This window comes from Rhododendron vialii, chromosome 2a (assembly GCF_030253575.1).
Source record: "Rhododendron vialii isolate Sample 1 chromosome 2a, ASM3025357v1".
NCBI classification, from domain to species: domain Eukaryota; kingdom Viridiplantae; phylum Streptophyta; class Magnoliopsida; order Ericales; family Ericaceae; genus Rhododendron; species Rhododendron vialii.
In genome coordinates this window covers 43,217,869-43,242,261 of record NC_080558.1, presented here as the reverse complement: position 1 = coordinate 43,242,261, position 24,393 = coordinate 43,217,869, and the positions used below count along the sequence as shown (strand labels likewise).

General features: G+C 38.7%; 2 protein-coding genes and 1 long non-coding RNA gene across 3 annotated transcripts in view; 1 reads left to right on the top strand and 2 right to left on the bottom strand.

Moving 5' to 3' along the window:
* Positions 1-24,393, top strand: part of LOC131316724 (aspartyl protease family protein At5g10770-like) — a 68,392-nt gene that overhangs the window by 9,425 nt on the left and 34,574 nt on the right. The window contains exon 3 of the mRNA XM_058346156.1: positions 7,491-8,448. Within this exon, the coding sequence (XP_058202139.1) occupies positions 7,491-8,424 (934 nt within the window). The 3' untranslated portion in view covers positions 8,425-8,448. The remainder of the gene's footprint in view (positions 1-7,490; positions 8,449-24,393) is intronic.
* LOC131317570 (uncharacterized) lies at positions 11,583-14,583 on the bottom strand. Its single transcript, XM_058347107.1, has 3 exons — positions 14,163-14,583; positions 13,707-14,059; positions 11,583-12,089 (listed from the first exon to the last, which is right to left on the bottom strand). The coding sequence occupies exons 1-3, from the start codon at positions 14,581-14,583 to the stop codon at positions 11,583-11,585; spliced, it is 1,281 nt and encodes a 426-aa protein (XP_058203090.1).
* On the bottom strand, positions 15,671-24,382 carry LOC131316729 (uncharacterized). Its single transcript, XR_009197254.1, has 3 exons — positions 23,974-24,382; positions 18,726-21,051; positions 15,671-15,953 (listed from the first exon to the last, which is right to left on the bottom strand). It is a non-coding gene; the product is annotated as an uncharacterized LOC131316729 (long non-coding RNA).

The following is a 24,393-nucleotide window of genomic DNA, read 5'->3' as shown; positions in this document are numbered from 1 at the left end:
TTCCACTATCAACCAAATACCCCAAAACACAAAAATAAATTTTCTTTTCGGAAAAAATGTTTTTCATGAAGAATATTTTACACCGAAAAACATTTTACGTTGAAACAAACGAAGCTTGACGGATCATTTGTTTGGCAGGAGATAAATGAAGAGATAAAGAATCCATGGGGATATAATACCCCTGGGATATAGCTCAGCAGATACGTGACTTGATCAGATGAAAGAAGCGATACAGAATCGATGGCATGCATATATTTCAGCCTTTCCAATCACTTTTTGAGTTCGTTTGCTAAAGTGTGTGTGAAACACAGCCATGTACCGACAACCTTATCGGAGGAGCAATGTCTGTATTCAGTCGTTACTCTACCTTTAAGTCGAAGCCGCGGTGACTTCTATTTGAACTTGTCTTCCAACTGTTCGATGAAATGCATCAACCATGACTTCTTTTTGAATTATTTTTGCAGCAAAACTTGGTTATGTTTTGAACTGGTCCGCCAATAGTTCGATGGAATGCAACTTTTTAGTTACAATCATGTCAAGTAAAATAGTAGAGATTAAATTGTACACGGAGGGTCCGTGTACAATTCAAATTCTTCCCAACCAATGAGAACAAGACATCTCAGTCAAAAGTGGGGCAACTCACTTTTATTCTTACTATGCAAACCGACACCCCCACCACCGCCACCCCGAAAAATAACCCAACCCCATTTTCTCTTATTTCTCCTTTATTTATTAATAATTTTTATATCTTTTTTCTCTTTTATTTATTTAATATTATTTAAGTGTTTTGATTTTCAATCCGGTTGAATCAGTGCAAAGATCTTGTTTTATTTATCATTTTATCTTCAATGATCATAATAAATTTTTGGCTCTAAAGCCTTTCAACGAGAACCCTAAGTCTCTTTATTTAGTTTCAGGTTTCTCTTAGGATGCCCATTGAAAGGTCTTAGAGCCAAAAATTCATTACGACCATTTAGGTTGAAATGATAAGAAAAATAAGATTTTCGCACAGATTTAAACGAATTGAAAATTGAAACACTTAATTTTTTAACTATATTTTTTAATATATAAACGGTGTAAAAAAATAAGTTTTCCAATTTTCAATTCGTTTAAATCTGTGCGAAGATCTTATTTTTCTTATCATTTCATCCTAAATGGTCGTAATGAATTTTTGGCTCTAAGATCTTATTTAACCTATCTATGTACTATTTTTTTTTTTTTTGTGTGTGTGGGTATTTTAGAATGGGGTGGCACGTGCCACCTCCCCTACTACTAGCTACCTCCGGCGTCCTTGCAGTCATGCATCGTTCCCGCTGTTGGGTTCAACACTAATGCTATCAATATGTGGATCGTAATCACTTTGAGTTTTTAGGCAAGAGGTCTCCAAACTGCTGTGAAAAAAAATTGAAGTACAAATTGTGAGATTCGTCAATATATTTTTTGAAGATGTCAAGCTAAAGAAAAAACCTGTAATAGTTGCATATATTTTTAATACTTTGGAATATTATAAAACTTAGACAAACAGAGAAAACAACGACATCTGTGCCAACATGGTTAAAAGATTACAAACCCAATTACTAGGCAATACAACAGCTGAGTCCAAAGTTCTGTCATCACGTATCCAAAGTTCTGTCATCAATAATGGTTTCTCCACTGAAACCACCAACTCCTCGTTCTGCTCCGCACCAATTATCACTAAATGGTCAACACGTTGGTTACCTTCCCTATAGATATGGGTAAGCACTGATGTTGCATATAGCTGAGTCCTTGTTCAATTTGGTAGCCGGAATTGAAGGATGTCCAAACGACTCTGTCTTCTATATATATTGGCAACTTTACAATTGATTAGTACAGTGAAATTGAGATTTCCAAGATCTTCATCTACAAGGAAGGGGCTGAAATAAATCAAATCCTTCGGTTCTGGCTTCTTGCAATGTCTTAATACATAGAATTTGTGTAAATTTCCCTCAACTGTCCTTAAAGCATTTGTAGTCATGACCAAAGGCAAATTTGTGTTAAAATTAAGAATGAAAATCTGCTTTTATTAGGTTCCTTCTCAATTTTCTTTTTCGAAGCCTTCTCATATTACATGCTCAACAAAAATGTTAGTATAAATACATATACAAAATAATATCACGATCAAATCGTGATCTTGAGATTGTTATTTAATTGTAATTAGGATGATTTTTTTCCATAGTTAATCAGTATGATTTTATTTCCATAGTTAGGCTCTCTCCTCTTGTATAAATAGAGGCATCATTGTATGATTTCAAGAATCGAATTCAATATTTCTTCTCTCATATTTAACAAAAAAACTGCTAGGAATTAAGAAGTTTTTGAATGAACGAAATCATCAAAAAGTAAATTCATAGTCTCACTATGTTGTGATGGAGATACCCGCTAAAAAGAGCAAATTTCAGCCATCCTCATTCATATCAGAATTGCATGCAATGTTCAGGGATCTTCATTGTCAAATGGGCAACATGAAATGTAGTTTTGCTAGACTAATGAATATGTTGAAAATGTGATGCAATAGAATGCACCAACCTCATGCATTGTTATTGCTGTTGGGTTCAACACTACTGATATCTAGAGCCGGATAATGGGCACAAAACACGATAACAAGAAACAAACCGGACACGAAGTTAACGGGTTATGGTTGAACATTTCTGACACGAAACACGAAAATAACACGACTCGAGAACACGAATTCTAAATGGGTCGGGGTCGGGTTGAACACGCGAGACACGAAATTGACACGACCAACACGGTAACCAATGACGGAGCTACTTGTGGGCATATGGGGGCCACGGCCCCCCACGTTGTTTCGGGGTTTTTTTTTTAAATTTAAATTTAAATTTTAGTTATTTTTTATTTGTTAAGAATTATATTTGTATTGAATGTTATTTAGACATTTAAATGCTTAAGAATGTGTTCGTTTTGGGTCCCAAAATCCAATTTCTCTCTCTGCTAATGGTCTCCCATAAGTTTTTTCTTTAATTATTAATCTCATTTATCTTTCTATCTCTCTTCACTGATTATCCAAAAAACCTTCCTCAAAATCTAAACCAAACAAACTATTAAATTGCTGAATCTTGAACTTTCAAAATCTTGTTGTTCATAGTCTGGCCCCCACGTTTATGAAATACTGGCTCCGTCCCTGACGGTAACTAATATGTGTCACCCATTAACACGAACATATATATATATATATATATATATATGGTATATCTGTAATTTTATATAGAGTTGGGCAATGGACACGATAACACGACACGAACTGGACACGAAGTTAACGGGTTAGGGTTGAGCATTTCTGGCACGAAATACGAAAATGACACGATTCAAGAAACACGAATTCTAAATGGGTTAGATTCGGGTTGGGTGGTTTGTGACACAAATCCGACTGACACGACACGAACACGACCTGTTACCCAGGTCTACTGATAACAATAAGTGGATCGTTGTCAACGGCGATTACGTAGATAAATAAATATATGCTTCTGTCTTTTGAAAAATACTTTGTCTATCTTTGGGTTTCGATAAAAAAAAAAGGGTGTGAAGCTAGCTAGTAGATTAAATTCTTTTCGGTGGGACGTCCCACCGTGTGTTTGTTATAGTAACTGAATTGTTTATCTTGTACGGCTCGCCGAGTGGATCATCCATGGAAAAAGTCAGCTTATTGCAAAAAGTTATTAAATTTTATTTTATAAAATAGACGGTTATGGACAATTAATGATTTCAGAAGTTAATCTGTTCATTATTATCCATTTTATAAAATATATTTCAAATTTTGATATAATGATTGTTGTTCTATCTGGCTGATTTTTTGCATGGATAATTTACTCGGCAAGCTCAATAATATGAACGATTCAGATTACTGGATTAATGCACGGTGGAGCCCACAATGGTCGCAGTGGAAACTGTGCGATTTCTGCCTCCTTCGGACAATATTTACACTCCAATTAAAAACTTTTAAATGAGCGCAAATAGTTAGAGTAATAGATAGTTCCGTTTACAAAGTAATAATAGAACCAAATTCCCAAGTCTTAAATGTATTGGTAATTTCGTACGATAAAACTCATATTTTATATCGAATTATAATTTTATTATTTTTTATAGACTAATGAGTCTGTATAGAATTATGGTTAACAAATGATAATATATATATATATATATATATATATATATATATATATAGTAGGACAAAGTTATAAACAGTTATTGGTCCAACATCCAAAGTAGGTGCTTATTGGGCCATTAGTGGGTTTCAATAGAAAATTATCTGTGGATCTAGAAAATCAAGACTTAATTTCCACTAAGGAAGAACTCAATTTTTATTTACCTTTAAGGATAATCTTACATGAATATTACCCTTTTACCCTCCATTAAATGCAACAATCCCCACCCATCTCAATTGCACAACCACTTCCAACCGGCAAACACCTCCGGTCGGCAACTTTTTCAGCCATCCTCATTCATATCAGAATTGAGATACCCGCTAAAAGGAGCAAATTTCAGCCATCCTCATTCATATCAGAATTGCATGCAATGTTCAGGGATCTTCATTGTCAAATGGGCAACATGAAATGTAGTTTTGCTAGACTAATGAATATGTTGAAAATGTGATGCAATAAAATGCACCAACCTCATGCATTGTTATTGCTGTTGGGTTCAACACTACTGATAACTAGAGCCAGATAACGGACACAAAACGCGATAACAAGAAACAAATCGGACATGAAGTTAACGGGCTAGGGTTAAACATTTCTGACACGAAACACGAAAATAACACGACTCAAGAACACGAATTCTAAACGGGTCGGGTTCGGGTTGAACACGCGAGACACGAAATTGACACGACCAACACAGTGACCAATGACGGAGCTACTTGTGGGCATATGAGGGCCACGGCCCCCACGTTGTTTCGGGGGGTTTTTTTAAAAAATTTATATTTATATTTATATTTTAGTTATTTTTTATTTGTTAAGAATTATATTTGTATTGAATGTTATTTAGACATTTAAATGCTTAAGAATGTGTTCGTTTTGGGTCCCAAAACCCAATTTCTCTCTCTGCTAATGGTCTCCCATAAGTTTTTTCTTTAATTATTAATCTCATTTATCTTTCTATATCAGCATTTGTCTGTTCCTGTTGTTTTGAGTACCTATTTATTTTCTATCGGCATTTATGGATTGATCACGAGTCGAAATATGGTTCGAGCCCTTATGTGTCTTGAACTTATGTTGAATGCAGTTAATTTCAATTTTGTAACATTTTATGTTTTTTTTAATAATCGTCAATTAAAAGGAGTACTTGGAGAATTCCATGGGTGAAATGACTTATTTAGGGGGTGCTTTTAAGAATTCGTCGCTTTTGGAGGTCGGCTTCTTTCATTTTTTGTTGAAAAAATGCTAATTTTCTGATGTAATCAATTTTCTCTTATTTTTCAAGCTCATTTGGAATGAAATTTTATGAACCAAAAAATAATACCTTTTCGATTAGTGTTGTTGAGCATAATGATTAATTTTCTTCTGAACAGCAAACAAGAAGATTTTATTAAGAAGAGAGGAAAGGATGAAGAAGATAAAGAACAAAAAAAGACGGCAAGACGAACAAAGAAAATTTTAAGGTTAAAATAGAATCGGTCGGAGAAAATTTCAATGTAACGGCTATTTATAACATGTATAGGTCCACATCATATGAAAGGGCGTTATAAATAACTGTTGCATTGAAGATTTTTTCTTACTTTACAAAGTCCATTCCACGAAGGTACGTAATGTTCACCACCCCGCAATGAAAATGAACAAAGAGACAAAATTGAAGTGGTTCTACATGTGAATAAAATGACCTTTTAGTCTTTGATTTTTTCCTAGTCAAGTCTATGTCCTTTTGCCACTGCCTTACATATTACTGTATAACACAAATTAATTGGGACTAGCTAAACATACTCTTAAACATCATCATTCATACGTACATGGTGGGACTTAGCTTTTGTCCTGACATAAAAGCGGCGAGGTCCTCAACATATAGTGGAGTACGTGGTGTGACGTGGCAATACTACTCCTCTGGTGAAGGTGACGGGGTGCCATACTTGCACTTCCATTTTATGAACCAAAGAGATAATGCACAAGCTAATTGCTATAAATAGGACTCTTTGATAGCCTAATTTTTCTAACTGAGATAACCATTCTAGAGCACTAGTTTTCCAGGGCTTCCTATGGCTCTCTCCATTCCATTTTCTGGCAGCAGCCAAGCTTCATTCCTTTGTTTGCTCATGTTTGTATTAATGTACTTGAAGGGGGCACCGGTTTATGGAGTGAAAAAAGAACATGATAAGCCCTACCATGTTGTAAATGTGAAGTCCCTGGATCCAAATTCATATTGCATAGAATCCACAAAGGGTAACTCTCTAGCCCTATAACTTTCTGCAATTTTATTGCTTTTCTTCTTTGTCAGCTAGGTTGAACTATTTCTCTCAATTTTCTTCAGGCTTATGTTTGAATATCTTTCATTTCTCTATTTCATTCTCTGCACAAAACCAACATGCAGCTACAAAATGAACTCTCAAAAACGAAAAGTTTATGGAGTACTGATACGTTGTGCTCAAGACGCCTTTCTGATCACATATTGGTATTGCGACCACACGCTTGGTATGGAACCGACACCAATATCTGGCGGAAAAAGTCCCTAGAGCACCACGTATTTTTTTTATAGGCAAAAGGTTTATTGAGAAACTCGACATATGGTACATCAAGTCGGGCGGAGGGGAGTAGAATCCAACCAAAGGTTGAATGCAAAAACAAACACAAAACAAGAACACCTAAACAAAATTGAAACCCAACAACAATAAATCAGTAGAGCACCACGTTTTTCTATTTATCCGCGTATTCTCCTTCATTGGTCCCACATTTTGTCCCTCGACAAAAACTAAATAGTACGGAGTATTATTAGTGCATTCAGTGATATCTAAACCCAATCAAATATATGGAAGTATACAATGACTATCAAGACAGTACCAGTGGAGCTTCATTGGCCCCATATTACTCGTCATGTACAAGAAATTCCATGTTTTAGGAACATTAATGTTGCATGTTTCTTTATTTTGTTAAATCTAAGTAACTTAAAATACAAGTTAAGTTGGTCTGAATTTTTCCCTCTAATCCGCTGTACAGGAAAGTTGGTGCACACATGTTTTGGTGCGTTTTTAGCCATTGAATTATTGGAACTTTTAAAGAATATATAAAATTTTAACTTGATCAACTATCGAAAATGCTTGGGAACAAAGGTAGCTAGAGAGAAATTTGAGCATGGAGGACTTGAGCTCCGAAATTTCACCATAATCTTTTTTTTATAAGTAATTTCACCGTAATCTTGATTCATAACTTTACACATTTCTTTGTTCATGCTTCCAACGTACATATTTTTCGAATGCTGCAAATATATTCTTAACTAATTTGTTGATTTTTCTTATAATTTCACTCCAACAGTTGCTACGAACAGCAAGAACCCATCTTCAACCCCTCTGACTCCCAAACCTACAAAAACGTCAGTTGCACCTCACCACAGTGCTCCCCAGACCTCCAACTTGGCTGCACGAGATCCACCAACACCTGCGTCTATGCGGTTGTCTACGGCGACGGGTCCTTCACCCTCGGACTCTACGCCACCGAAACCCTAACCCTAACCCCCTCTGACATCTTCCCCGGCTTCGCCTTCGGCTGCGGCCTAAACAACACCGGCCTCTTCAGTGGCGCAGCTGGCTTGCTCGGCCTCGGCCGCGGCCCCGCCTCCCTCGTCGCGCAAACCGCCTCGAAGTACGGAAGCTACTTCTCCTACTGTCTTCCCACATCATCTTCCTCATCAGGAACTCTAGTATTTGGAAAAGACGGTGGAAGTGGAACAACAAACTCCGCTGGTATAAAGTACACAACCTTATCGGCCAACTCAAACGGCCCGTCGTTTTACTTCATTGAAGTCACGGGGATCAAAGTCTCCGGAGAGCTGCTACCGATCGATCAATCCGTGTTCAGTTCTGCCGGCACTATAATAGACTCCGGCACCGTCATTACGCGGCTGCAGTCGGCGGCATATGACGCCCTTCGGATGAGGTTCCGGCAACTGATGATGAACTACACGATGACCCAGGGCGTGTCGCTGTTCGACACGTGCTACGACTTCAGTGGCCACGATACGGTGGTGGTTCCGAAGATAAGCTTCTTGTTCGCCGGAGACATTGAGGTTCCGATCGAGTTAGTGGGGATACTCTACAAAGTCGGTCCGTCGAGGTTTTGTCTTGCGTTCGCCGGAAACAGTGATGCCTCCGACGCGGGCATATTCGGAAATGTGCAGCAGCAGACTTTGGATGTGGTTTATGATGTTGCTGGTGGAAAGCTAGGGTTTGGGAGTGGAGGGTGTTCGTAGTTACAGAAAAGAGATTTCGGCTTTGTGGGCGGCTATCGAGGCCAAGCTGAGTGGTTGCCCAACTCAGTCTTTGGCACACGTGGCAATATATAAATAGATGGTTGACACTATATCAGCATGCTATGTTTCATAAAACAATTATCAAGAAAATAAGATTTTATTTAGCTCTTGGTAGCAAGAACGAAATCAGGGTTAAAAGCGTGTTGTTGAGATATTAAGTGAATTATAGTAAAACTGAAAAAAAATCAGTTTTGTGTCTCTGGGCTAAATCTATGCTTTTGTCTATTTTGTGTCTATTATCTATATTTTTTAATATAGATCTCGAAAAATATATACTCTCTCCGTCCCTTTTAAATGTCACAGTTTGAAAAATATGCAATTTTAGGGATCAACTTTCACCTGTACTTTACACTTTCCCGTTAACTTTTCTCTCTTATGTGGACCTTATATTATCTGATGTGGACCTTAGTAGACCTTTGGGTGTTATGGGCTTTACCTTGTGGTGTATTATCTAACTGTTTGTTGGATTCCCTTCCCCTTTTCTCGTTTTTTAATAGAATTTATCTTTTGCCGATAAAAAAAAAAAACTTTTCTCTCTACTTTACATTTTTCATATCAACATTTACCCCACTTTCCAAAATTTATCCGCCACTTTAGCAATTAACTTTTCAAAGTGTACACTTATTTTGGGACAGCCCAAAATGAAATACTGGTTATTTAAATAGGGACGGAAGGAGTAATAAGATTGTATTAATTTGATAGATTTTAATTTGTTCTATAATATAATCGATTGGAAGATATAGTCAATATACACAAAAGTGACAAAATGAATAATAGACGATGAAAATGGGACGGAGGGAGTAAAAATTAAAAAAAAAATTTGGCAACTCTTGGGTTATGTTTTGTTTGGTGGGACAGGGGTGGAATGAAATGGTTATTTCTTGGGCAAATTACAAAGACCTCCTGTAGACACCCCAATCTGGGCTTCCAGATTAGTTTACTTACGGTTTTTGATTCCTCGATGATGAAATGGATCAAGAACACCCTGGGAATGATAGCGTGTTTGAGCTTTGAGTGTTTGCAAAATCCTTGAACCTAACTTAGCCTAAGTCACTTCAAAAACCAAAAACCCTACTGATGTGCGCCAGGGCGCAACCATCCCGCGCCAGGGCGCACCATCGCGCGCCTGACTCACTCCATCGCGCGACAATGCGCCAGGGCGCACCATCGCGCGACAGACTCACTATGTCGCGCGATGGTCAAAGCTGTCCCCATCACCTTTATCAGCTGGGATGCTTAGCCACCAAGCAAACCTCAACCAGCCTCGTGGACTGGTTGAGCTCCTCTCATTACACCAACCAGATTCACCTCCATCCTTCTCTATAAATACCCCCATTCTTCTTCCATTAAAAGGGTTCAAGAATTTCAAAAGAATACACTTTGGGTCACCATTCCCCATTTTCACACCTCAACCTTCCAAGAACAAAGCTTGTTCTTTGCTTCTACCACTCAAACTCCTCAATCAAGCCTTCAAACATCAAAGTTCAAACACCTTTCAAACTCAAAACCGAAGGTATAGCTTACCTTTGTTCTGTTTTCTGTTCTGATCTCTGAGGGGGGCCGGCAGGGCCAAGGCTGGTAATCAATACCAGTTCTGGTCCTAAAGCTGGCAAGGTTTCAAAAACCGTCATGGTAGGAACCAGCGCGCGATGGTCCCACTCTCTCGCGCGACACTCCGGTGCTGCATGAGATGGACCGCATGGGAATTGGTGTCCTACTGTTTTGTGCTTTATTTTGTGTATAGATCACTCTGTTGAGCATGTAATAACCAGTTTACTGCTTTCCTTTGTTAGAAATTGCTAGCCGTAGTTCAATTTGCATGTCTTCTGTTTTGGAGTACCCCTGGGATCATTCTGGACATGTCCCAGAACCCAGAAATGTGTAAACCAAATACTGGTCCGCGCCAGGGCGTACCATCGCGCGCCTGACTGGCTCCATCGCGCGACAATGCGCCAAGGCGCATCCTCGCGCGCCAGACTGGCTCCGTCGCGCGACAGTATGTCTCTGACCAGTGAGTGGCCTTGCACGGGTAGCTTAGTTTTAGATTATTATTTTGTCCCCACACTGTTTATGGGGTGTTTTATTAATTTATAGGGCTTTACAACCTTTAAAATTGTATATTATGCTGCCTATAAACTGCGTGGTTTGTCCTGGGTGTGCACTGGTCCTTCCAGAGCCCAGATGGTTTGAGAATAAGAGCTGTGGGTTTGAGCTCACCGGTGCGCACGTGTCTTGGAGTTGTGCGCGCATGAGTAAACAGCATGCAGTGACTTGTTTAGTGCATGCTGGTTTCTTCCTGCGCACGTCACTCCAAAACAGGGGCCTCCCAGTTTGTTTAAACTCCCACACCAATCTGTTCTCATCCTATACTAACTGCTCATCCATGCTATCCATCACATCCTGCAAACTGTTACAGTTTTAATCCCCGATTAACTGTTCCCCCGCCCTAATTGGCTAAAAAATTGATTAATCAAACAGAATCGCAAACAAATATTTTCGCAAATGCCTAAGTAGAGACCGATCTCCGGATTGGGCGAGAGGGGTGCCATAAAACCCTTCCCCTCTCGTAACCTGGCTCCCGAACCCAGATATGGTTATGACGGACTGGTTCCTTAAACTTTTTCAAATCAATCAGCGCGGCGAGTGCTTCTCGAAATACGGTTCCTTGGGTGTCGGACCTTCAAAACCCGAATGGCGACTCTGTATTTTGCAAGCGCTTGCTTCCCCGCTCGCGCTCCCTCGACCCGGGCATCTCGCGTCTCGGAATCCGAAAATTCCGAGGGGCACGCATGCCCACACCTCCCCTGAAATTTCTAACTACTACAGATTCCCCCCTCACGTTTCAGAAATTACACTGTCCTATCTTGTGGTTTACAACCATACATCACAAATCTCCTAGCCATTAAAGAGCCGTTATGTCCGTGGAATGTTTTTTTTTTTTTTTTTCAGCAAACGAAACAAATTTATTAAATTTCGAAAGGGGTACATCGAGGATAGAAAGGGATGAGCAAACTAGCTCAAACCGAAAATAGGAAAAACAAAAGAAGAAATGAAAACTCAAACATCCAGCCGGAGGTTGAATGCGCAACTCCTCCAAGCTAAAGCTTCAGCTTACGGATACCTCCTAGAAAACATTTAAAATCCTCGACTGAGTACACCTTGATTACAAACTTGGCTTTCATCCACATAGCCACCCTTGTCTTAATCTGGTCCCCCACCTCGCAAGCTGACCGTAACACATTGTTGAAAACGAGGTCGTTCCTTGCAAGCCACAAAGACCATAAGGTAGCAAAAAAAGTCACCTCCCAAATGTGCCTTTCCAAACTCTTAAACCTGTTGTCAAACCACCAATTCGTTAGGTCCACCAAAGAAGGGGGACAGACCCAGAGCATTTGCCACCACCTTAGAATAAGAGACCAAGTATTCCATGAAAACTGATAATGCAAGAATAGGTGTTCCGGGGTTTCCTCAAAGGTAACACAAAATGGGCATTTGGACAATGGACCCTCCTGAATCACATTTTTGCTCATGAGAAGAGATCTAGTTGCTACTCTCCCTTGTACAGCCAACCAAGAGAAGATCTCCACCTTAGGTGGACTAAGGTTCTTCCATAAAGACCCCAAAACCTCATTTTTAACTTAGACTAATAAGCACCCAATAATGCATATTTTTGGTGCTTAAGTCCTCTAGTATGTTGTGTTTGTACATATATGTTGTCATTTTTATCCCATAATGCAGTAAGGTATTTTTGTGTGTGTTTCAGGTAAAACGTGCTAATAAGGCAATTTTGTACGCCAAGGGACATTCCGGGATGTAGCCAAGTGTCCAAGTGCCTGACTACATATGTTTCATTGTCACTGGAACCTAATGGCACTCTAAGAAGCCTTGTAGGACGTTCGGTGGTCGAGATGGCAAGGAGTATGCCAAAGTGTTTCAAGCAAGGCATATGCATCGAGGATATCCGAGACTCTAAGGCCACTAGGGACACCTCCGCCAAGTCCCGTTGATCATGTAATGAAGCATTGGAAGGCCGTCGGGGCACGACTAGGCATGATGGCCCAAGCTGACCCAGTTCTGCAATTTTCACACAGAGGTACCAATACCTCATTTTTTAGGTATTGGTACCATCATGCCGAATTGGAAGACCGTTCAGTTGGTACCAATACCTCATTTTTTAGGTATTGGTACCAGAGCCCGTAGTGCAGATTTTTGTTAACTTTTTCAACCTTCCATATATGGAAAGTTTCTACTTCTAGTATGTTTTTGAGAATTTTGAAGACCTTTTGGTCCATTTTATGGCCGATTTGTAAGGCCTATAAATAGCTTTGTAAGCCATTAATGGCCATAGATAGATAGATAGTTAGTTTAGGCCAAAGTCTTTTTCTTGCTTTCTAGGATTTCCATATTGTGTTCTTAGTTTTTCAAGCTTTCAATCTTCAACAACTCAAGTAAGTTTAAGTGTTTTGATGTTTTCTCATGTATTAATGTTGTAGCTATGGTTTGGATCTTCTATTAAATCTAGTTTATTTTCGTTTTCATCGGTGAATCATTTTTTTCATGCTTAACTCTTTTTCTAATCTTTTTGCTATGAGTGAGTAGTAAATAGGTTTGGTCATGGGGTGAGGTTCACTCTATGACTTAATCGTTTAAATGGTTTCTCTTAATTTTAGCTTAATTTTAAGGTTTTGAATGAATTAAATCCATGATGTCTAGATTTGATCATGGGGTTGGTGGCTTCTTTGATCAATAAAGTTTATCGCCTTGTGCTACGAGCTTGATAATCCTACGCGTGCGAACGATCCTTTTTCGTCTCTCACTTGCGTTAAATGAGTTCAATTTGAATTAGAGCTTTGAATTAAGTTATAAGTAGTCTTCAGCTTTTAATTCTTCTAGTGGAATCCGGACGGTTTCGGTCCACTCATGAGTTAGATGAATGAACCGTTTGACGGCTAAGTCGTGGATAATCGATCCCTTTGACTTGACCATCTCTAATCTAGTTCAATTTCAAGTTTAAATTCCGTTATTCAAATCAAATACCAAAGTTGGCCGCCTGAATGCCACAACTCTCTGCACAACATCTAATCCAAATTCGCTAAAGAAGATTTCTCTATGGGAACGATTCCGGTCTTACCGGTTATTATGCTTTCAACGACTTAGCCCTACGCTTGGGGTGTGAACCTTTCCAAGAGGTTAGGTTACAACTGCTCCCACTGATCATATACAGATTTCACCGAGAAGCACTTGTTTGAAGACCAAATCCATTGCAGTGTATCCTTTTTAGAATAGTCCAGAGCTACATTTTGAAGCCTTTGTTGTAACTCCACTTTTTGGAGTTCTTCCCAATCATATAAACGTCTTCCGAAATGTAAATTCCAACTGCCTTCACCAGCCCCTTCCTTAACCACACTGATCACTTGGTCCTTCTGAGTGGAAATTCGGAATAACCTCAGGTAAACATCCTTGAGAGCCACCTCCCCCAACCAAATATGATCCCATAACAATGTTTCTTGGCCTGACCCCACTTGAACTTTGAACCCCGCTTGAATTATAGAACCGGTGCCTGAAGACGCATTCCCTACGGAGCATATATCACTCCATATATCACTTCAAATGTCTCAACTTTTTCCCCATTCTATTCAAGACAGGTTCCCATGTCTTCGCTCTTTTCGGATTTGCACCCAATGGAAGCCCCAAGTATTTAATTGGAAGGGTCTCTACTTTACACCCCATCACCCTTGCCAGATTAGAAACATCTAGATGACAAATCCTAACACCACAAAGAGAGCTTTCTGAGAAATTAATCTTCAAGCCCGACATAAGCTGAAAATATCTCAGAATTCTTTTTATATTGGCCATCTCCGCACCATCATTGTTGCAAAATAGAATCGTATCATCTGCAAATTGTAAGTGGGATAGAATAACTCCGTTTGCCCCTATCTTTGTACCCTTGATAATATTTAACTCTCTTGCTCTAACCAACAAAATATTCAGAGCTTCCACCACAATATTGAAAAGGAAAGGGGATAGAGGGTCCCCTTGCCTAAGACCTTTCTGGTTATGACATTCCGAAGTAGCAGAACCATTAATAAGAATAGACATTGCTACAGACGAAATACATTCTTTAATCCATCCAAGCCATTTTTGCCCAAAGCCCAAATTTGAAAGCATATCTAATAAGAATCCCTAATTAACACAATCATAAGCTCTCTCAAAGTCTATTTTGAGAATGAGGCCCCCAGAGCGACTATTTTTCCAGCTATGAATCACTTCATTTGCTATAAGAACACCATCCAGAATCTGTTTTCCCCCTATAAAAGTAGCTTGGGACTCTCCAATTATAGAGGGGAGAAGCACTTTAAATCTATTAGCCAAGACCTTGGAAAGTAACTTGTAGACCCACCCCACCATGCTAATAGGTCTAAACTCTTTGAAAGAAAAAGGGCAGTCAACCTTAGGAATCAAAGACACAAAAGTAGAATTGATACCTTTAGTAAGCTTTCCATTGGCATGAAAATCAGAGAAGAACTGGAGAATCAACGCCTTCAAAAAATCCCAACCTCTCTTAACAAAAGAAAAGTTGAAACCATCTGGGCCTGGCGCTTTGAAATTACTGCACTGCTTTAGAGCTGCATGTATCTCTTCCTCCCCAAACTGGTTTTCCAAAGAAAATGATACCAATGCACTGAGTTTCCTGCTAAACTCCCCCCTCAGCACTGGCCTGACCGAAACCTCCTCTTTAAAATTGGAGCTAAAATAATCAACAGCTGCATCTTTAATCTCCTTTGGATTCTCCAGAATTCTTCCATTGACCTTAATCGATCCTACCATGTTCCTTCTGAACTTGTTATTAGCCATGACTTGAAAAAACCTCGTATTTTTATCCCCCAGATTCAGCCATTTGATTCTTGATTTCTGTCTCCACAAAGATTCAGATAAGAGAGATAGCCTCCAAAATTCAGATTTGGTTCTGCATTTTGCTGCCCTTTCATCCTCATTCAAATGTCTCTCTTCCTCTAGGAGCTCAAACTGGTGGAGATCAGACTCAATTTTTTGTAAGGCTAGGGTGACATCACCAAAAACTTCTTTTGTCACGCCCTCGATTTTCAGCTAAAATAATAATATATTTTCCATAACAAAAGTCTTCCTCTCAAACTATATTTACCCTTAACTGTCATGCCAAACCAACTAAAGAATCAAAGTCTCTCCTCCTCTAAATTTTTTTTTTTTTTTTTAAACGAAAAGTCTCCAAAACGTCTTCCATTAAAAGGGCTTCACAATAATCAAAAAGATGAGTTTATACATAGCTTTACATACGTTCAAACCAAAAGTTACTACATTCAATTGCAGGTGAAGTACACAGCATGAATTAGACTAGATGATAAGCAACTCCTTAATAATTCCAATGAAGCTCCCAAGAGACGTCTCAATGTGCACTCCATGCAATCCAAGCTAGGTGCCATGGCGAGTACCTGAAAGGATAGGGTGAGCTACACTAGCTCGTAGAGATATCCATACCTAAATTACATGCAGAAGTGAAGACAGATCACAAGGGAAAACATTTTCCAAAAGCATACGTGTTTTGTCAAAAGTGAAGCTCAAAATGTCATACTCACGCTGGAAAATATTTAACTCCATTTCTTAAACACCAACACTCTCACCCACACACACACCAATATTCTTAAAAATCTCAGCTTACCGTTACGGCGTTATCCAAATCAATCATTGCTTTTTCATTTCCATTTCAATGACCTAAAGATTAATCTTAGTTCTTTAACGAAATGTTTTCACTTTCTTTTCTCATACAACTAGCCAACCTCACCCCAAAATATACACGCTAGGCATGTGGAGTTAGAACATAAGGTAAGCAATGACAAGTCAAACAATACCGCACCTCAACAACAAGGAAATTCACCCGTCAACTCCAAATCAATCTTCAAATCTCAAGTTTAACATCTAGTAAAAATCTCTTCACAATAAGATTTCTTTTATGAAACTCTCGCAATGCATAGCACCACAAGGTACCAAATATGCATTCACACAAAACAAGTTGACCACCACATATCAGGAAAACAAGCCACAATGATTTGGAGGTCTAAAAGAAGGAATCTAAAACATGTATTGACATACTGGACAATCCAAGTTATCAACTCAAACTGACATTTCAATCTTAGTATGATGCTAAATACTATGAAGATTCTCCGTTTTCACTGTCACATGTTTCGATTTCATTTCCGGGCATTAAGGACCCCCGTGCGTCCACTAAAATCCTTTGGATTCAATTCCGGGCTTTTAGGACACCCGTGCGTCCTCTAAAATCCTTTCATTCAATTCCGGGCTTTTGGGACCCCCGTGCGTCCACTAAAATCCTTTGGATTAAATTCCGGGCTTTTAGGACCCCCGTGCGTCCACTAAAATCCTTTCATTCAATTCCGGGCTTTTGGGACCCCCGTGCGTCCACTAAAATCCTTTGGATTCAATTCCGGGCTTTTCGGACCCCCGTGCGTCCACTAAAATCCTTTGGATTCAATTCCGGGCTTTTAGGACCCCCGTGCGTCCACTAAAATCCTTTGGATTCAATTCCGGGCTTTTGGGACCCCCGTGCGTCCACTAAAATCCTTTGGTAGATCCGTGGCTTTCTTGTTACCATTCAATTATCCACCATGCCACTCATATAGTGTCACATATTCTCGTTGAGCAAGCAATTTCATTATCCAACATTTCTCTACTTCCAACACATAGCAAAAGACGCAAACTAAACCAACCCATGGATACAACACATAAAGAGGAAAAACTGTTCATTTTTCTGTAAGTATCAATTATCATCAAAATCAGATCATTTTCTCGCATATCCATACACCAATATTGTATATCCCTTATACACCACAAGTTCTCACGTGTTATTGTTTCAATATACTTATCTACATAGCACTTCTCATTTTCTATTTCATTAACAAACTAATCATTAGTCAATACGTACCCAACATGTCAATCAATCCTATAAGATCTCAATCTCATGAAAGTAAGTCAAAACAATCAAACCTAAGCAGACCATTCATTTCACTACTCATATTCCATTTTATTCCCACACCTTTCCTTGAAATCCATATATCCTACCACATCATCACATCTCAAATGATAACATCAACTTTTATACTTACTGGTTCTCTTTAACCAACACTTAGTCACCTAGATCAACTCATCCTATCCCCACATATCAAATTGGCAAAATTAATCATTTACATTTGACCATATCCAATTAAACAACATGAATTCCAGGGCGACACTTAAACCATTGAAAAGTAGACTTCTTCTTCTTTGAATCCATAGGTCATACATCAAAAACAAAGTTCGAGTAACCTAACCACGGCCTTGCAATTATAGCTTCAACATAACAGTAAAAACTGGTGCAAAGGCAGAATTTAGGTCAACTTTGGATGCAAATCTGTTATCGCTCAGACATACCCATGATGCATGGGATGTATCGTTGGAAAGCCCTATGTGTCTAGTTTCTAACAAAACAGACGGTGCGTCATTTCAAGTCCCGAGCTAGGAGTTATGGCCATTTTACCAAAGTCCACCGGTGCTGTCAGATTCTACGCGGAAATAAGTAAAATTGATTGAAAAATCATAACTCTTCCAACTTAAACCCAAAAATATTGAAACCAACGCCAAAAGTCGCACCACTACAAGCCCTACACTCAGTAAAAATCCCAGGTTCAGAAACAAGAGGAGATTAACCCAACAATCAAAAGAAATACAGATTCGCAACCATTTTCGCCCTAGTCGACCAACCCTACTTAAGAAATTCACCAAAAATTGTATACTTGACCAAATTACTTGATTCCAACACCAATCTCTTCTTAACTTGAATATGCAACTCCTGTAAAAGACCCAAAGCCACCCAAAGTGTTCATCATGCCCAGAAATTTAAAAGAAGACAGCCTCGCACAGATTCGTACATCCAGCAAACAGTCAGCATTCAAAAATTCATAACTAATTGTGTGACTATCGGTTTTGCATGATCTTGGTACCGAAATCTTCGTATTGAAACGTACTTTAACTGTTATGAAGATACCAAAAATTGATTCCTAGCAGAAGGGCTCCCAAAAGACAGATTACCAAAACCCACGAAATTTTCAGCATGCTCAAGATTTATTCAAGACTCAAAATAGATGATCAAACTTGATTCTTGTACATCCAACTAACACTTAAACATGTAAAGAAAGGTAGGAGATCCCTACCTCGAAGGTTAGAAGCCAGCCCGAACATGGAGGAAACTTCGAAGTGCTCCAATCACGAATTTTCTTGGATGAATAGAAAGCTCTCGTCGCGTAGAACAACTTTAGTGCTTGGGATTTTTCAAAAATCTCACTCGTAGGAGATGAAATTGAAGAGAAAGGGTGAGAGGGGTGAGAGCCGAGAGAGAGAGACGCCGGAGAAGAGAAAAAAAGAAAAGGGAAAGTGATAGTGGTTTCCTGCCCCATTTTTTGACTTATATAGCACAAATAACATTTACACCCTTTCACTCCAATTGTATTACGTCAACTCCCACAACTTACAAGTCATCTCACATTGACCCAACTCATATCTACATTGTTATCCCCACTTTGATAATCCAAATACATATTAAACATTTAAAATTTGAAAAAAATAATTATGAGTCTCTACATCCTATCCTCCTTAAAGGAATTTCGTCCTCGAAATTAGAATAAACCAAATCAACCATGTCATGTAACACCTTAAACACATAACACAACCATTACCACAGGTAACACAACATCCGAGAGAGTTCAACAAGTCAACAACCACGAAACCTAGATCCAAGAGACCTACATCGATCACAAGAAAGAAAAATAAGTCCAAACACTTTCTTCTATCTCATCATTCATTACTCATATGGATTCCTCTTTTCCTTTTCTTTGTAACTCAAAATCCTTACACCAGAATAACCCCATCATGTTCTACATATCCGAACTTTCCTTTCAAGGCCTAATCTTTCATTTCAACATTTCCTTCCGTGTAGAATCAACATGAAACTAACATTAATCGCAGGTTCACACTAGAGTTCGAATTAATCAAACAACATCACCAAATCATACTCTACCATCACTTAATTTCGGGGACACCTATACCAACTTAATCTCATGAGAGTAATAGAAAGCGTTTCAATTCCAAAAGGGTTTAACAATTTTACTCCATTTTTCTCAATTCTTAATAAGATACAAGGACACGTACTTACAAAAGACAAAGCAAGTTGAGTTACTTAGACATGCATACCCTTCACAACCGAATAATGCCATATTTGAAAGCATAAAATCGACAAAGAGATACAACTCTTTAACTATAGCGTCACATGATCTATCCTTATCCAGTTCCATAGCAGAAGATAAATCCCCTTATTTTTTTTTTTAATTTATTTTTATAAAAGCAAATAAAATTGATAACCAACCACATGCTTATATCATTCATAGGGAAACACCAAAAGTACTTCAAACCTTTAAGTTTTCTTTGTCAACCAAACTTCATGAACCCATATACAAAATCGCTAAAATAGCGTAACTCCAAGACCCAAATTAACCCCACAATTCTCACCTTAACTTTCTTGTAATGATTTGTCTATCACTCACCAGGTCCATAAATGACCGATTAATCCAACACTTCACATTCCATTTGTATTTCATCTAAAGGAAAAGATCATGCTCAGTCATCGACCCCACAAGATTTCACAAACTCATATCCGAATCAAACGCTATATAATTATAACAACCCAAACCAATCCCATAGCTAAGCCCACAATTCTAGAGCACGCAACACACCAAAGATACAAACATACAACTTTCAAGCGGGTAAGATCACCTAAGCATATATTCCACATAGCACAAAGTACATGAGCAAGTAGTCGGCAAACAAGTGATCACCTAAACACTTTATTCACATAAACCACACACTGGTCAAGCATTGAACAGGGCATAAAATATAGGTCAGGTTCTCTTATTTCCCATACAAGGGTCAACATGACTACGCCAATCACGTAAAGATATATGCAAAAAAATCACTTAGAGAATGAACGTCATTCACCCCTACACACTTGAGTGGTGTCTTAAATGCAAACGCTAGACCCATGAGACCTAGTGTCTCCCCACGGTCTCAAAGTTTTCTAACCTAAATGCTTTGATACCAAGTTGTCACGCCCTCGATTTTCAGCTAAAATAATAATATATTTTCCATAACAAAAGTCTTCCTCTCAAACTATATTTACCCTTAACTGTCATGCCAAACCAACTAAAGAATCAAAGTCTCTCCTCCTCTAAATTTTTTTTTTTTTTTTTTAAACGAAAAGTCTCCAAAACGTCTTCCATTAAAAGGGCTTCACAATAATCAAAAAGATGAGTTTATACATAGCTTTACATACGTTCAAACCAAAAGTTACTACATTCAATTGCAGGTGAAGTACACAGCATGAATTAGACTAGATGATAAGCAACTCCTTAATAATTCCAATGAAGCTCCCAAGAGACGTCTCAATGTGCACTCCATGCAATCCAAGCTAGGTGCCATGGCGAGTACCTGAAAGGATAGGGTGAGCTACACTAGCTCGTAGAGATATCCATACCTAAATTACATGCAGAAGTGAAGACAGATCACAAGGGAAAACATTTTCCAAAAGCATACGTGTTTTGTCAAAAGTGAAGCTCAAAATGTCATACTCACGCTGGAAAATATTTAACTCCATTTCTCAAACACCAACACTCTCACCCACACACACACCAATATTCTTAAAAATCTCAGCTTACCGTTACGGCGTTATCCAAATCAATCATTGCTTTTTCATTTCCATTTCAATGACCTAAAGATTAATCTTAGTTCTTTAACGAAATGTTTTCACTTTCTTTTCTCATACAACTAGCCAACCTCACCCCAAAATATACACGCTAGGCATGTGGAGTTAGAACATAAGGTAAGCAATGACAAGTCAAACAATACCGCACCTCAACAACAAGGAAATTCACCCGTCAACCCCAAATCAATCTTCAAATCTCAAGTTTAACATCTAGTAAAAATCTCTTCACAATAAGATTTCTTTTATGAAACTCTCGCAATGCATAGCACCACAAGGTACCAAATATGCATTCACACAAAACAAGTTGACCACCACATATCAGGAAAACAAGCCACAATGATTTGGAGGTCTAAAAGAAGGAATCTAAAACATGTATTGACATACTGGACAATCCAAGTTATCAACTCAAACTGACATTTCAATCTTAGTATGATGCTAAATACTATGAAGATTCTCCGTTTTCACTGTCACATGTTTCGATTTCATTTCCGGGCATTAAGGACCCCCGTGCGTCCACTAAAATCCTTTGGATTCAATTCCGGGCTTTTAGGACACCCGTGCGTCCTCTAAAATCCTTTCATTCAATTCCGGGCTTTTGGGACCCCCGTGCGTCCACTAAAATCCTTTGGATTAAATTCCGGGCTTTTAGGACCCCCGTGCGTCCACTAAAATCCTTTCATTCAATTCCGGGCTTTTGGGACCCCCGTGCGTCCACTAAAATCCTTTGGATTCAATTCCGGGCTTTTAGGACCCCCGTGCGTCCACTAAAATCCTTTGGATTCAATTCCGGGCTTTTCGGACCCCCGTGCGTCCACTAAAATCCTTTGGATTCAATTCCGGGCTTTTCGGACCCCCGTGCGTCCACTAAAATCCTTTGGATTCAATTCCGGGCTTTTAGGACCCCCGTGCGTCCACTAAAATCCTTTGGATTCAATTCCGGGCTTTTGGGACCCCCGTGCGTCCACTAAAATCCTTTGGATTCAATTCCGGGCTTTTGGGACCCCCGTGCGTCCACTAAAATCCTTTGGTAGATCCGTGGCTTTCTTGTTACCATTCAATTATCCACCATGCCACTCATATAGTGTCACATATTCTCGTTGAGCAAGCAATTTCATTATCCAACATTTCTCTACTTCCAACACATAGCAAAAGACGCAAACTAAACCAACCCATGGATACAACACATAAAGAGGAAAAACTGTTCATTTTTCTGTAAGTATCAATTATCATCAAAATCAGATCATTTTCTCGCATATCCATACACCAATATTGTATATCCCTTATACACCACAAGTTCTCACGTGTTATTGTTTCAATATACTTATCTACATAGCACTTCTCATTTTCTATTTCATTAACAAACTAATCATTAGTCAATACGTACCCAACATGTCAATCAATCCTATAAGATCTCAATCTCATGAAAGTAAGTCAAAACAATCAAACCTAAGCAGACCATTCATTTCACTACTCATATTCCATTTTATTCCCACACCTTTCCTTGAAATCCATATATCCTACCACATCATCACATCTCAAATGATAACATCAACTTTTATACTTACTGGTTCTCTTTAACCAACACTTAGTCACCTAGATCAACTCATCCTATCCCCACATATCAAATTGGCAAAATTAATCATTTACATTTGACCATATCCAATTAAACAACATGAATTCCAGGGCGACACTTAAACCATTGAAAAGTAGACTTCTTCTTCTTTGAATCCATAGGTCATACATCAAAAACAAAGTTCGAGTAACCTAACCACGGCCTTGCAATTATAGCTTCAACATAACAGTAAAAACTGGTGCAAAGGCAGAATTTAGGTCAACTTTGGATGCAAATCTGTTATCGCTCAGACATACCCATGATGCATGGGATGTATCGTTGGAAAGCCCTATGTGTCTAGTTTCTAACAAAACAGACGGTGCGTCATTTCAAGTCCCGAGCTAGGAGTTATGGCCATTTTACCAAAGTCCACCGGTGCTGTCAGATTCTACGCGGAAATAAGTAAAATTGATTGAAAAATCATAACTCTTCCAACTTAAACCCAAAAATATTGAAACCAACGCCAAAAGTCGCACCACTACAAGCCCTACACTCAGTAAAAATCCCAGGTTCAGAAACAAGAGGAGATTAACCCAACAATCAAAAGAAATACAGATTCGCAACCATTTTCGCCCTAGTCGACCAACCCTACTTAAGAAATTCACCAAAAATTGTATACTTGACCAAATTACTTGATTCCAACACCAATCTCTTCTTAACTTGAATATGCAACTCCTGTAAAAGACCCAAAGCCACCCAAAGTGTTCATCATGCCCAGAAATTTAAAAGAAGACAGCCTCGCACAGATTCGTACATCCAGCAAACAGTCAGCATTCAAAAATTCATAACTAATTGTGTGACTATCGGTTTTGCATGATCTTGGTACCGAAATCTTCGTATTGAAACGTACTTTAACTGTTATGAAGATACCAAAAATTGATTCCTAGCAGAAGGGCTCCCAAAAGACAGATTACCAAAACCCACGAAATTTTCAGCATGCTCAAGATTTATTCAAGACTCAAAATAGATGATCAAACTTGATTCTTGTACATCCAACTAACACTTAAACATGTAAAGAAAGGTAGGAGATCCCTACCTCGAAGGTTAGAAGCCAGCCCGAACATGGAGGAAACTTCGAAGTGCTCCAATCACGAATTTTCTTGGATGAATAGAAAGCTCTCGTCGCGTAGAACAACTTTAGTGCTTGGGATTTTTCAAAAATCTCACTCGTAGGAGATGAAATTGAAGAGAAAGGGTGAGAGGGGTGAGAGCCGAGAGAGAGAGACGCCGGAGAAGAGAAAAAAAGAAAAGGGAAAGTGATAGTGGTTTCCTGCCCCATTTTTTGACTTATATAGCACAAATAACATTTACACCCTTTCACTCCAATTGTATTACGTCAACTCCCACAACTTACAAGTCATCTCACATTGACCCAACTCATATCTACATTGTTATCCCCACTTTGATAATCCAAATACATATTAAACATTTAAAATTTGAAAAAAATAATTATGAG

Bases quoted from the DNA above. Each gene is read 5' to 3' on its own strand.
- LOC131317570 (XM_058347107.1), bottom strand. From the start codon at position 14,583: ATGTCTATTCTTATTAATGGTTCTGCTACTTCGGAATGTCATAACCAG. The intron at 14,060-14,162 runs GTGCAAATCCGA...TATGCTCCGTAG, and splicing joins ATACTTGGGGCTTCCATTGG to GGAATGCGTCTTCAGGCACC. The intron at 12,090-13,706 runs GTATATGATCAG...TCTTTATGGAAG, and splicing joins AGTGCTTCTCGGTGAAATCT to AACCTTAGTCCACCTAAGGT.